Source organism: Ornithorhynchus anatinus, chromosome 4 (genome assembly GCF_004115215.2).
Source record: "Ornithorhynchus anatinus isolate Pmale09 chromosome 4, mOrnAna1.pri.v4, whole genome shotgun sequence".
NCBI classification, from domain to species: Eukaryota; Metazoa; Chordata; class Mammalia; order Monotremata; family Ornithorhynchidae; genus Ornithorhynchus; species Ornithorhynchus anatinus.
This window is the reverse complement of record NC_041731.1, coordinates 70712-83823: the sequence shown is the minus strand read 5'-3', so window position 1 is coordinate 83823 and position 13112 is coordinate 70712. Positions and strand designations below refer to the sequence as shown.

Here is a 13112-nt window from a genome sequence, read left to right as displayed (position 1 = left end):
AACTAAGCTGTGCTTCAGTTTCCTCACCTGTAAAATGGAGAGGGATTAAATACCTGTTCTCCCTCCTGCTTAGACTGTGAGTCCCATGTGGGACGGGGACTGTTATCTGACCTCATTATCTCCTATCTACCCCAGCTTTTAGTACAGTATTTGTCACATAGGAAGCACTTAAATACCACAGTAATTATTATCCACAGGGAAATAACTTGGTCACAGAGGGTCCCTTGGTAAGGTGATGGTACCCTTCATTTGGGGAGGATTCTGTCTGTAGCTTGTTTCTGGTCCAAGATGTCCAGAAGTGACCAGCTTGCTGGACAGATTTCACTATCGTTCTGAGGTTATCCAGATTTCTCTGAATTTTCTCCCCACGTCTCAGTGGACAGTGTGAGTTGACTTGGAACGATGAGGTGAGGGAAATAGGGCCCTTCTGGCAGGAAAATGAGAGAGAGAGACTGTGTTTATGAGGAGGAAACACTGGAGGTTGGCTGGGGTGTGGGCTTGTATCTCATCCTCCCCTCCTCCCATCTCCAGGGTGACAAGCTTGTCTGTTTAGGGATGTGGTTGGGGCCAGGCCTACATCAGTTCATGGGCAGTCTGTGAAAATGAGCAGAAGTCGGTCACATCTGAAAGCCTCTATGAATATTACACTGCATAAAGCTTGGTAAACACTTAGAGCCTGTGAAGCCCGGACCCAGAACTCATTTCCCCAGCAGTCGATAAGATCCGCGGTCCAGCTGTAGTGGCAGCAGGAGGCCAAGTCGAATCTACTTCTGTGGAGCACCAGGCGGGCACTCGGCGGTGGTTCACACCACCGCGACTCTCCAGCTGCACGCTTGAGGCTGGTGGGGGCCCTGGGTTGGAGTTGTAGCTGGGCTACTTCCTGTCACCCCTGCTGTGGGGGCCAAGAGCTCCCAGTCCCACCAAGAGGGAGGAGCAACAGGTGGTGGTGGTGGTGGTGTGGTCTGTGAGGGCGTTGGATGCTGCTGCTAGGCAAATGCCTTCTGCCTCAGGTGGAGGCCCGGTCTGTCGGGAGGGGCCGGGACCACAGAGAGTCAGGGTGGTCTGGACCCCTCCGCAGTCTCACTGACTTCGCACCCATCTCTTCCCAGGCCTCAGGTTCCCTTCGGGGAAAGGAAATGAATTGTGAGGCTCATAGCTGAAGCACACACGTTTTGGTGGTGACCGACCAGGATAGCCATTTCCAACAGGGGAAATGGAGGGGGCCCTGGGGGGTTTCTATTGACACTAGTACGGGGTCCTGCCTTGCAGTGGGCTCTCATCAAATACCACGGGTCGGTGAAAATGAGTGACATGCAGAATAGGATCTTGTTTCTGGGTCAACTACAGGCGCTTTGTGGAAACCAAGTTTCAGCATGGCTGAGGCTCCCCCTCCATAACTCCGAGAGATGATGAGGGCACGGAGGAGCCTGAGGGTGGGTGAGAGAACACTGAGGAGCTAACTGAGGCTGAGGGTGGGTGGGAGAACACTGAGGAACTGACATTGCTCAGCAGATGAGTCACGCAGAGTGAGATTATTGTTGGATATAGAAAAACATTAAATGTTCAGTTTTTACATTTTGGATCATCATCATTATGGTATTGGTTAAGGGCTTACTGTGTGCCAGGCACTATACTAAGCACTGGGGTGGATACAAGCAAATCAGGTTGGATACAATCCCTGACCCATGTGGGGCTCGCAGTCTCTATCCCCATTTTACAGATGAGGTGACTGAGGCAATGAGAAGTGAAGTGACTTGTCCAAGGTCACTCAGCAGACAAGTGACAGAGACAGAATTAGAACCCATGACCTCCTGACTCCCAGGCCTGTGCTCTAACCACTACATTATGTGAAAGTGTTTGAAAGTCACTTTCATTCATAACCGTTTGTAAAAATCCTTCCAATGCAGTTGAAAACCCGTCTGGGATCTGGGCCGAACTGAAGTTCTCACAGTTAAAACATCTGTCAGGGACGTGGCAGTCAGTCCGTGAAGGGAAGGGGCAGAAAGCAACTTGGCCTGGTGAAGGTTGAGGCTCATATTCCTTCCTATTCCTCCCATTTCTCAAGTTCGCAACCCAGGCATTGCCCTCGACTCTGTCACTTTCAATCCGCGTATTCAGTCAGTCACCAAATTCCGTCAGTTCTCCCCACCGTACTTCCAAAATCGGACCCTACCTCTCCACCCAGACTGCTACCACGCCGCTTCCAGCATTCGTCGCATCCTGTCTCAACTCCCGCATCAGCCGCCTCACTGACTCCCTGCCTCCAGCTTCTCCCTTCTCTGATCCACACTCCATTCTGCCGCCCATAACATCTTTTAAAAAATTCTTGGGTGCACATCCCCCCACTCCTCAAAAGCCCTCAACGGCTGCCCATCTACCACCACCTCAAGCGGAAACTCTTCACCATTGCCTTTAAGACACTCCCTCTCCTACCACAGCCCAGCCCACACACTTCACTCCTCTAATAAAGTGCTTGGTGCATAGTAAGTGCTTAACAAAGAATAATAATAATAATGATGGCATTGGTTAAGCACTTACTATGGGCAAAGCACTGTTCTAAGCGCCGGGGAGGATACAAGGTGATCAGGTTGTCACACGTGAGGCTCACAGTCTTAATGTTGAGGTAACTGAAGCACAGAGAAGTTAAGTGACTTGCCTAAAGTCACCCAGCTGACAAGTGGTGGAGCTGGGATTAGAATCCATATCCCCTGACTCCCAAGCCCGTGCTTTTGGCATTAGACCATGCTGCTGTACTAAGCAGTGGGATGGATACAGTCCTTGTCCCACATGGGGCTCTCGGTCTCAATCCTCATTTTACAGATGAGGGAATTGTGGCGCAGGGAAGCGAAGTGACTCTCTCAAGGTCACACAGCCGACAGACAACCGACATATCAGACAGAACACCGCTCTCCCCATCGACAAAGCTCTGCTAAAACCCATCTGCTTCAGGAAGCCTCCCCTGCCTAACCTGTCACGGTCCCGCCATTCTGTATCGGCCCCCACTGCCTCGGCTACAACGACGGCTCCACAAGGATGGCGATTATGTTGACCGACCGACCGACCGACCGACTGACGGACCTTTACTTTCCTTAGCGTGGGGGTAACACAACCTGCTGACTGACTGGCTGACTGTCCTGTATTTTCCGCAGCCCTACGATAACACAACCGACCGGCTGACTGACTGACAAGCTGACGGAGGGATTGGGGCTTGGGAGTCAGAGGTCATGGGTTCTAATCCCAGCTCCCCCACTTGTCAGCTGTGTGACTTTGGGCAAGCCACTTCACTTCTCTGTGCCTCATTTACCTCATCTGTAAAAGGGGCTTTAAGACTGTGAGCCCCACGTGGGCCAACCCGATCACCTTGTATCCCCCCCCCCCGCTCAGCTTTTAGAACAGTGCTTTGCACATAATAAGCGCTTAACCAATACCATCATCATCATTATTATTATTCCCGCAGTTGCGGGTTCGACCCCTGTCTGGGACGACGGGGCGCGTTTCAGACCGGGCCATCGATTGAATGAATGAATGAATTTAATGAATGAATGAATGAATTTAATCAACGACTGAATGACAGAACAGTCAACGCCTCAAGCCATTGGGCCGCAGCGAGCCGCCCCCTTCTTCCGCCGCGGCGGGGAGCATGCGCAGAGTCACCCCCCCCCCCGCCCGCGCCGCCTTGGATCTTCTTGTCCGACTGAGCATGCTCAAAAGGGGGGGTGGGGGGGAGCTCTCCTGCGCGCAGCATTCTGGGACGAGTAGTCCGGGCCGTCGCCGAGCTCCGAAGCCGGAGCCCTCCCCCGCACTACAAGTCCCAGGATGCCGCGGGGCCCGGGCCCTCCGGCCGTCCTCGGGCGCCCCCCGGCGGCCCGCTCCCCGCCCCGCCCCCGGCCCGCCCCCCGGGCCCACCCCCCCCCCCCCCGGCCCCACCCCCCGGCCCCACCCCCGGCCCCTCCATTGTTGGGCGCTGACCTTCGGCAAGTTCGGCATGAGCAAGAGAGGCAAGTACGCCACCCTGAACCTGGAGGCCAAGATGAAGGTCCTGAGCCGTATCGAGGACGGCCAGTCCGTCAAGAGCGTCATGGACGAGTTTGGGATCGCCAAGTCGACCTTCTACGACATCAAGAAGAACAAGCAGTCCATCCTGGACTTCGTGTCCAAGCAGGACAGGCCCCTGGCGGTGGCGGAGAAGCGGAAGCGGACCACCGGGGCCAAGTTCGGGGACGTGGAGGAGGCCGTGCTGGCCTGGTACCGGCGCCAGCGGGCGGCCGGCCTGCCCGTCCGGGGCGTCGAGCTGCAGGCGGCGGCCGAGCGCTGCGCCCGACGCCTCGGACGGACGGACTTCAAGGCCAGCACCGGCTGGCTCTTCCGCTTCCGCAACCGGCACGCCATCGGGGGCCGGAGGGGGACCGGGGAGGGGGCCGGCCCGGACCCCCGGGCCGTGGAGCGGTTCCCGCGGAAGCTGGCCCTCCTCGTCAAGCACGAGCAGCTGCTCCTGGCGCAGGTCTACGACGGCGACGAGACCGGCCTCTCCTGGAAGGCCCCGCCGGGCAACACGCGGGCCGGCCGCCGGGACGTCCGCTCGCCCCGCGGGACGCGGAACCGGGAGCGGCTCTCGGCCTTCCTGTGCGCCAACGCCGACGGGACGCACAAGCTGAAGTCGCTGGTCCTCGGGCCGTCCGAGAAGCCCGTCGCCCTGACCGGGGACCCGGCGGCGGCGCTGCCCGTCATCTACAAGCGCAGTGCCCCCTGGTTCACCCGGCAGGCCTTCTCCGACTGGTTCTTTCAGAACTTCATCCCGGAGGTCCGAGCCTTCCAGCTGAACGTCTTGAAGCTGGAGGAGGACGATGTCAAGGCGCTGCTGCTGCTGGACGAGACGCCCGCGCACCCCACGGCCGAGGAGCTCGCCAGCCCGGACGGCAGGATCAAGTGCCTGTGCCTCCCCGCCCGCACCGCCCCGCTGATCCAGCCCATGGCCCGGGGCGTGATGCTGAGCTGTAAGCAGCTCTATCGGCGCAAGCAGATGGAGGAACGTCTGGTCATCTGGGAGGAGGGCGACGAAGAGCGGGACACCCGGGGAGAGAAGGCAGTGGCCAAGGCCCAGGCCTACAACATGAAAAGCGCCATCTTCAACTGGGCCAAGAGCTGGGATGAGGTGAAGCCCGTGACGATCGCTAACGCCTGGAAGAACCTCCTTTACCGGACACAGCCGGAGTTGGATCTGCAGGGCTTGGACGACGGGGATTATAAGGAGGTCCTGGAGCGCTGTGGCGAGCTGGAGGCCAGCCTGCACGACGTCCGGGAGTGGCTCACGGGCGACGAGGAGGACGCGGGCTACCACGACGACCCCCAGCGCGACCCGGCCGGGGAGGGGGTCGTCTGGGACGGCGAAGGGGCCGAAGGAGACGAGGGAGGGCACCGGGCTGCCAGATTTAAGTTATCCAAAGTGCGGGAGAACTTGGACTCTCTGCTTGACTTTGTGGACACCACCCTCGAGTTCCAGCGGTTTTATTTCACTCTGAAAGAGATGCAGCAGGAAGTGATCAAGAAGCAGTTCCAGAGGGGGAGTCCGGCGTAGGAGGGGTGGAAGCTACTCAGACCAAGGGTTCAGGAAATTAAGGGTTCTGTCAATGTGCCTTCAACTTCTGGGCCCAGCAATGATTTCTCAGTCATCGGAGGACTTCTAAATTGAGGATTCATTGTATAACTGGGAGAAATATCTCTTCTCTGCCCAGGGGCTCTCTTCTTGCCCTCTCTCTCTCTCTCTCTCTGCTTTTTCTTCTCCCAGTCTTATCTGTTCTGCCTCTGCTTCTCCTCTTTTGGTCCTCTCTCTTCTCTCTCCTCCCCTCTCTTCTATCCTCTCTTCTCTTTCTCCTCTCTTCCCCCACCTTCTTCCACAGTCTTGCATCTCTCTCTTTTCTTTCCCCAATTCTCTTTCCCTCTCCTTCCTCCCTTCAGGTGGCCCCTCTCCTCGCTGCCCTCTCCGATTCCCTCAGTCCCTTTCCCATCCATGCTCCTTTGCCGTCCCTTCCTCCCTCCCTTCACCTGGGCTGCCACTTCCCTGAATGTGAGGGATTTTGCTGCTTAAGTATAGGGGAGGCTAAGGTGTCCCCTGGGCCCAGTCCCGTACCCCCCTGCATCCTGCTACCATGTGTATATATATGTGTGTGTATATATATAGGCACATATATATGCAAACCCCTGGTGATGATAGAGAAGCAGAAGTCACCACCATATATATATGGAAGCCATTTGTGGAATGTCACTTTGCTCATGAACTTACCCCATTTTACTTACTGGTACCCATTTATATCTTAGTTTATATATTTTCCTGCCCTGGAAAGTAATAAAACTGCATTTCTTTAAAACCATTCTGCAGTTGGGACTTCAGTAATTCTTACTTTATGCTGTGCAGTCAGATGCACCATGGTTTCAGTCTCCCTATCCCTGCCCCCTCTTCCCCATCCCCCCTGCCTTGAATGCTCTTGCCCTTTGGAGACCTGCAACTTAAGTGTCTGAAGCCCGTGTGCAGAGACACAGGGCCGGACACCCGTGGCCTGCCAAAGGCCTGGCAGGTGGGGCGCTAGTCAGGGGCTTGGAGTGGGGTGAGGGGGTGGAGGTGGGGGTGGAAGATTCTCAAGTTGGCGTGTTCCCTCTGTGATTTTGTTTTTAAGACCCGAGTCTTGTGGTTGAAGCCTGGGCTGGTCCAGCTGTGTGCATTTAGGATGAGTGTGCAGGGAAATAGCACCCTGCTCCAGGTCTCCGGAGGGCTCTCCCACTCAGCTCCGGGTCTCTGCTCCAGGTGTCTGGAGGGCTCTCCCACACCATTGACAGTCTCAGATGCAAGAGTCTGAGCTCCCCCCGCCCCCCAAACCACCAGCCACCCTTCGTGTGCTGTTGTTACTGGTTTCCATAATCCACAGTGTGCTCAGGGAGTCGGGTTCTGGCTGGTGGTGTGTGGGCTGGGGACTGATCTACAGAGTGGCGGGGGTGGGGGAGAGGTCAAGAATCACCCCCCGCTGACACCACCATGTCAGGCCCTTCGCATTTCTAGACACAGCTCCTAGTGTGTCTGTGGCAAGACCTTTATAGTGGTTTTGTATGTGCCATTAGTGCCTCTGGGCTTGGGTCCACCTGGGAAGGTATACTCTTGGACAGTGGTCCCACTGGAAGAAGTCCCACTTGGTGCCTGGCTCTGAACAACCAGTCTGACTCCAAGAACTAGCCCAAGATCTGCAGGGATGGTGCAGTGCTGCCAGACCTGAGTTCCAGCAACATTTGTTCCACTTCCAAATGGGCCTCAAGTTCCTTGGGTTCAGCTAGGCTGCCTGATTGATGGGTGGTCTTCTGGACTTTGCTTGTCCCAGTCTGGTCTCTTGGCCAAAGGCCTTGAGCTGTTGGCCAGGTGGACTTGGCCTGACATTCTCAGATCCAATCAGAGACCCTACTGTGCGAGCTGCGGTTTGGATTCCACAAGTCCAAACTGCGAAAACACAGAGAAATTTCTGGGGCTGGTTCAGATGCAGATTCTTTCTTCATCCCATCTCTCCTGATCTCTCCCGATCTCCAGAGTCATCTCCTGATCGGAGAAGTACGCAGGGCCTGTGCTTTCTGCAGGGACAGGCGCGAAGATACTCTCCTCGAGGGAGATCGTTGCGTGCAGGGAATGTGTCTAACGACTCTCTTGTATTGGAGTCTCCCAAGCACCTACTACTGTGCTCTGCACACATAAAATGCTCAATGACTACCGTGGATTGATTGATTGAGATCTTTCATGGGAAATAGAGAGTGTGGTGGGGTCCCTGGTGAAGGGCGATTTTCCCAGAACGAGAGTCGGTGTCCATCTTGCAGTTCTAAAGATTCGTCCGGCATTTTCACCGGGGCGCTCCAAGTTGTTGTGGCACTGAAACTGGGGAAGCAATCTTAAGAAAGAAAAGTTCAAGAGTCTTTGGTCTCCACAAGGGAACAGGCCAGGGCTCCTTGGAGAAAACGCTGGGCGCGTCCTGGAGGCTGAGGGAGGAGCCGCTGGGTTCTGTCACCATGTGCAGCCCAGCCCAGCCTAACCCAGGGCTGGTTGCCCAAAGGCACAGTTGACAGGCTGCACCTGGGGGCGGGGGGGGGGGGGGGCTGGGGGGCTGGGGAAGTCAATCGGACTAATACCCAAACTGGTCAGGGCAGGTCAATAGCTCTTCAGGGACAGGTCCAAGGAGAAAACAGTATAAAGAAGGAAGCTGGAGGGACAATTTCAAATAAGTAAACATGGTTTCTTGCAAATAGGCTCCCCACTAACAGAGGCTTACAGAAGGTATTGATTCTCAGGAAACACTACCGGCTTATTTATTAAGAAGAGAGCCACAGTCTCTCAAAGGGTTTCACCTTCAACCTGTGCCTTCTCTTTCTGTCTGCCTGCCTTTGTCTGGATCGAGCAAGCTCTCTGCCCGTTTCTCCCTGCCCACTGGTGTCTTCTCATCTGTCTGGATTGAGTGAGCTCTCTCTCTGTCCTTTTCTGGCTGACTCCCTGTCTGGGTCTCTGTGTCTCTGTCCGGGTCGAGCAGGCTATCCGCCGGTCCCTGAAACCTGATTCCCACTTGGAGAGACTGTCTCTGGTGGGGTCACTTTTTGGGAGTGCGGATGACTGGTTGCCACCCACCCGCCAAAAGCAGCAGCCTTCCCACCCACCCAGAACAGCGTGGCATTGGGGCCCGCGTTCCAGCAGCCGGCACGAGGACACACAGATACAAGCTCCAGCGCTGGAGGAAATGCTCTGACAACAGCCATAGATGCTACCGAGATAGGTCGATGAAAATGATGCAACGATCAGAAGCCACTGCAGTAGTGCAATCAATCAATCAATCGTAGTTATTGAGCACTTACTGTGTGCGGAGCACTGGACTAAGCCCTTGGGAGAGAACGCTATAACGAGTCGGTAGTCACGTTCCGTGCCCACATGGAGTTTACAATCTAGACGGGGCGATAGTAATATAAATAAATAAATTATGGATATGGACATAAGTGCTGCGAGGTTGAGGGAAGGGTGAAAAATGGGAGGAAATCCAAGAGCAAGTACAGGAGCAGCATCATCTACAATTGTAGGTCCTTTGGATTGGAATCAACAAGTAGGCCTGGAAAAGCCTGCCCTGGGACAAGCAGATCAAACTGTGGAAATTGCCTGGCCAGTGCTGGATGCCCAAGCTGAAGAGATCAGGGCTGTGCTGACTGCCACCAAGGCTGCCCGTGTAGGGGAAGCCCCAGACTCAGCCCAAGATTTTCATCAGCAACATGAGTCTTCAATAATTATGGTATCTGTTGAGTGCTTACTATGTGCCAAGCACTGTACTAAGCGCCAAGTGGGTACCAGATAATCAGATCGGACATAGTCGGACACAAGGGGCTCACAGTCCAAGTAGGAGGAAGAACAGATGAAACTGAGACCGAGAAGTTACATGAATTGCCCAAGGTCTGGCAGCAGGCACTTGGCAGAGCCAGTAATAGGACCCAGCTCCCCTGATACCCAGACCTACACTCTTTCCATTAGGCCCTGCTGCTTCTCATCCTGCTTTAATGCTGTAACTAAATTCTGCTACCCAGGCCCTAAGCAAGAGGCTGTTCTACAGATAGATCAAGATGTGGGAAGCAGAATCAAGGAGGTCTGTCTGCATGGTTCTTGGGAAGCAGAAGGGAGCGCTTAGGAACAATAGGACATCAGGCTTCAACTTATTTGGCTGTGAGAAGTGGATTTCCTGCAGATGATCCAGCCGGATTCCTTTGTGGCTTCAGCCATGCCCGCTGAACCTTTGACGGCATCTACCAGCAGTGCCAGTTCAACCTGACGGTTTGGAGGATTGCTGGCACAGGGTTTCCAAGAAGCTCCTGCCTAATGCTCATGTTGAGACTTGTGAAACTCTTCCCGTTCAGTCAGCTCCAGACATCTTCAGCGGTCCTTGAGCTGTTACTTCAGGAAAAGCCTTTTGCTGACGAGTGTTCTCCAGGGGCACACACAGGTAAGCACACGTGCCAATGGGTAGGAATCATGGTGCAGATTCAGCAGAGTGCTATGGACTAACCAAATTTGATTGCAGCCAAAGTTGGGCACCAGTCTACAACTGGAAACCCTACACACCACCAAAGAAGATCTTCACCGCCCCCCAGAATTCAAAAGCAGTGATGAGCCCTTCTATCAAGACAGTTCATTGTCCAGTGATGTCCAGGTGGGCAAAGAGCTGGAAAATTGCTTCCATAACGTCAATAGAGGCATCATTTCTACAACTCACTGGTTTAATTCCTGCAAACCCCGTGGTATCAAAGACATCATCTTGGGCCAACCATCGATCCAGGAGTTGGAGGAAGATGGTTCAAAAACGATGAAGGCTGAGGGAAACACATGTTTGCTTCAAGCAGTCAGCATAGCGCCCACAGTTTTCTCTGACCCTTCTCTTGCTCATTAGCAAGTTTTAAGTTCAGCTACTGGTAAACAAAGGACACAGTATCACCATCAGATCCCTGTACACTGTTCATGAGACATTAATAATGTCTAGTGATCCTTTGATTCTGCTTGAAGAAAGTTTTGAAAGGAAACATTCTGGTGTCACAGTATCACCAATTCATGGCCACATTGTAAGGCATTGTGGTCCCCTATTCTTCAATTTCATTCTATCTAAACTGTGCTCTTTTGGCCAGTTTATTTAAGGCCTTTATTGAGTTCTTTCTTGAGTGCAAAGCCCTGAACTAAGTGCTTGGGAGAATACACCAGAATCCAATTAAAATGAATATATAGAAACATAAATATACACAAGCAACACACCCATACAACCCCAAAACACAAATCCACGCCCTCTAATTCACCCTCTTCACTGAACTCAACTGCCTTGCTCTCCTGTCCTCCTGACAATCTTACACCAACAACCTCCAGCCCTGGATCACTTCCTCCTCTCTTATGTACAAGCTGCAGAGCACTGCTGACACCAGGCTGACTTTGTCCACTTTAAAGTCATCCCCACCTGCTTTAACTCTGCTATTTCCTCTGCTCAGCAACAATACTTCTTCACCCTCAACCTCTTCCATGCCCAATGCCCAGAACCAGCTGTTTCAGACTTTAACTCCTTCCTTAAATCCCCAGTCCCTCCACCTTCCACTGCCTTTCCCCAGGGCCCTTGCTGCTTACTTTATCGATAAAATTGAAACCATCAGTCGTGATCTCCCTAAAATCTTCCCTGCATCTTCCTGGTCCCATCTTCTTATCCCCTCTTCTACTTGCCCATCCCAGCTGTCTCTATGGAGATCTCTCGCCCCCTCTTTAAATCTACCGCCTCTGACCCCTTCCCTTTGCATACTGTTGAAATCCTCACCCCCTACTTTCTTCCCTCCCTAACCATCTTCGACCATTCATTCTCCCCTGCCTCTTTCCCCACTACTTTCCCTGTAATCTGACTTCCACTCCCTCCACTCCACAGAAACTTCCCTCTTTGTCACCAGTGACCTCCTTCTTACAAAATCCAACAGCCTCTACTCCATCCTAATCCTCCTCAACTTCTCATCTGCCTTTGACACTGTGGACCAATTCCTGCTACTGGATACATAATCCATTTTAGCTTCACAGATATTGTCCATCCCTGCTTCTCCTAGCTCTCTGACTGCTGACTATCTCTTTTGCTGCCAGCTTCTCTTCCGCCTCTCTCCCCTAACTGTTGGAGTCCCTCAACGCTCAGTTCTTGTTTCCCTTCTATTCTTCATCTACACCCATTCTCTTGGAGAACTCATTTGTTCCCATGACTTCAATTGCCATCTTTTCAGCCCTGACCTCTCTCCTTCTCTGCAGTCTCACATTTCCTCCTGCCTTCAGTACATCTCTATCTGGATGTCCTGTTGACACCTCAAACTTCACACTCCAAAACAAAACTCCTCATCCTCAGGCCCAATCCTGTCCTCCCCCAGACTTTCTCATCACTGTAGACAACCCCACTTTCCTCCCTGTCTCACAAACCTGGAACCTTGGTATTATACGTGATTCATTTATGTCATTCAACCCGCATATTTGGTCTGTCCCCAAATCTTGTCAGTTCTATGTTCAAAACAAATCTAGAATCTGCCCCTTTCTCTGCATCCAAACTGCTATGATCCGTGTCCGAGCACTTATTCTATCCCACCTTAACTGCTGCATCAGACTCCTTACTAACGTCCCTGCCTCTTGTCTCTCCCCACTCTATTCCATACTTCACTCTGCTGTCCAGATCATTTTTTCTAAAAAAGTTGTTTGGTCCACATCTCTCCACTCCTCAAGAATCTAATAATTGACAGTGCACCCCTCACCTGCCAAACAGTACAGTGCTCTGCACACAGTATGCACTCAATAAATACCATTGATAGATTGATGTGCATATTCACAATATAAGAACTAAGGGAGACTGCAGGGTTGATGCATTTAAGGTTTTGTGACTTATTCTAGGAAGGCTTCCTGAAGGAGATGGGATTTAAAAATGGGAAGAGCTGTGGGAAGGGGGATTGTGGGAGGGAGTGAGTTCCAGGCTGGGGGAGCAACATGATTGGTTGTGGAAGAAGGAGAGTCGAGAGCAAAGTCCAGTAAAAGGTGAAGCTTGGACAGAACTGCGAGTGAGCTAGAACCAGAGTGGAACTTATTTGGGTAGGGAGCAATGAGTAGATCCAGGAAAGCTTGTCTGGAATGCACTTAAGGATTTGGCAGTAGATTGAAGGTGAGAGCTGGATACCACCGAGGATACCACCAAGGACACCACCAAGGATAACCACCAATATTGCGGACTCCTGGGACAGGGAGGATGGTGGTGGCCTTAGACTCTCAGAGGATGTAGGGATTGCAGACCTTGTTGGTGGTCTGGCAGGAGTGCTCATGTGGCTCTAGGTAGACTGCAAGGCAAAGAAGGGCACTGATGGGGCATCAGCATCATCATCATCAGTGGTATTTATCGAGTGCTTAGTATGGGCAGAATACTGTAATCTGTGCTTGGGAGGGTAATAATGTTGCTATTTGTTAAGTGCTTACTTTGTGCAGAGCACTGTTCTAAGCGCTGGGGTAGACGCAGGGGAATCAGGTTGTCCCACGTGGGGCTCACAGTCTTCATCTGTATTTTACAGATGAAGGA

At 53.0% G+C, this 13112-nt stretch overlaps 1 protein-coding gene across 1 annotated transcript; it reads left to right on the top strand.

The window, feature by feature from the left end:
* The first annotated feature begins 3947 nt into the window (after positions 1 to 3947).
* On the top strand, positions 3948 to 5803 carry TIGD7 (tigger transposable element derived 7). The gene has a single exon (XM_029062150.2). It carries the CDS (start codon positions 3986 to 3988, stop codon positions 5573 to 5575), a length of 1590 nt encoding a protein of 529 aa, XP_028917983.1. The 5' UTR covers positions 3948 to 3985; the 3' UTR covers positions 5576 to 5803.
* The last annotated feature ends 7309 nt before the right edge of the window (positions 5804 to 13112 follow it).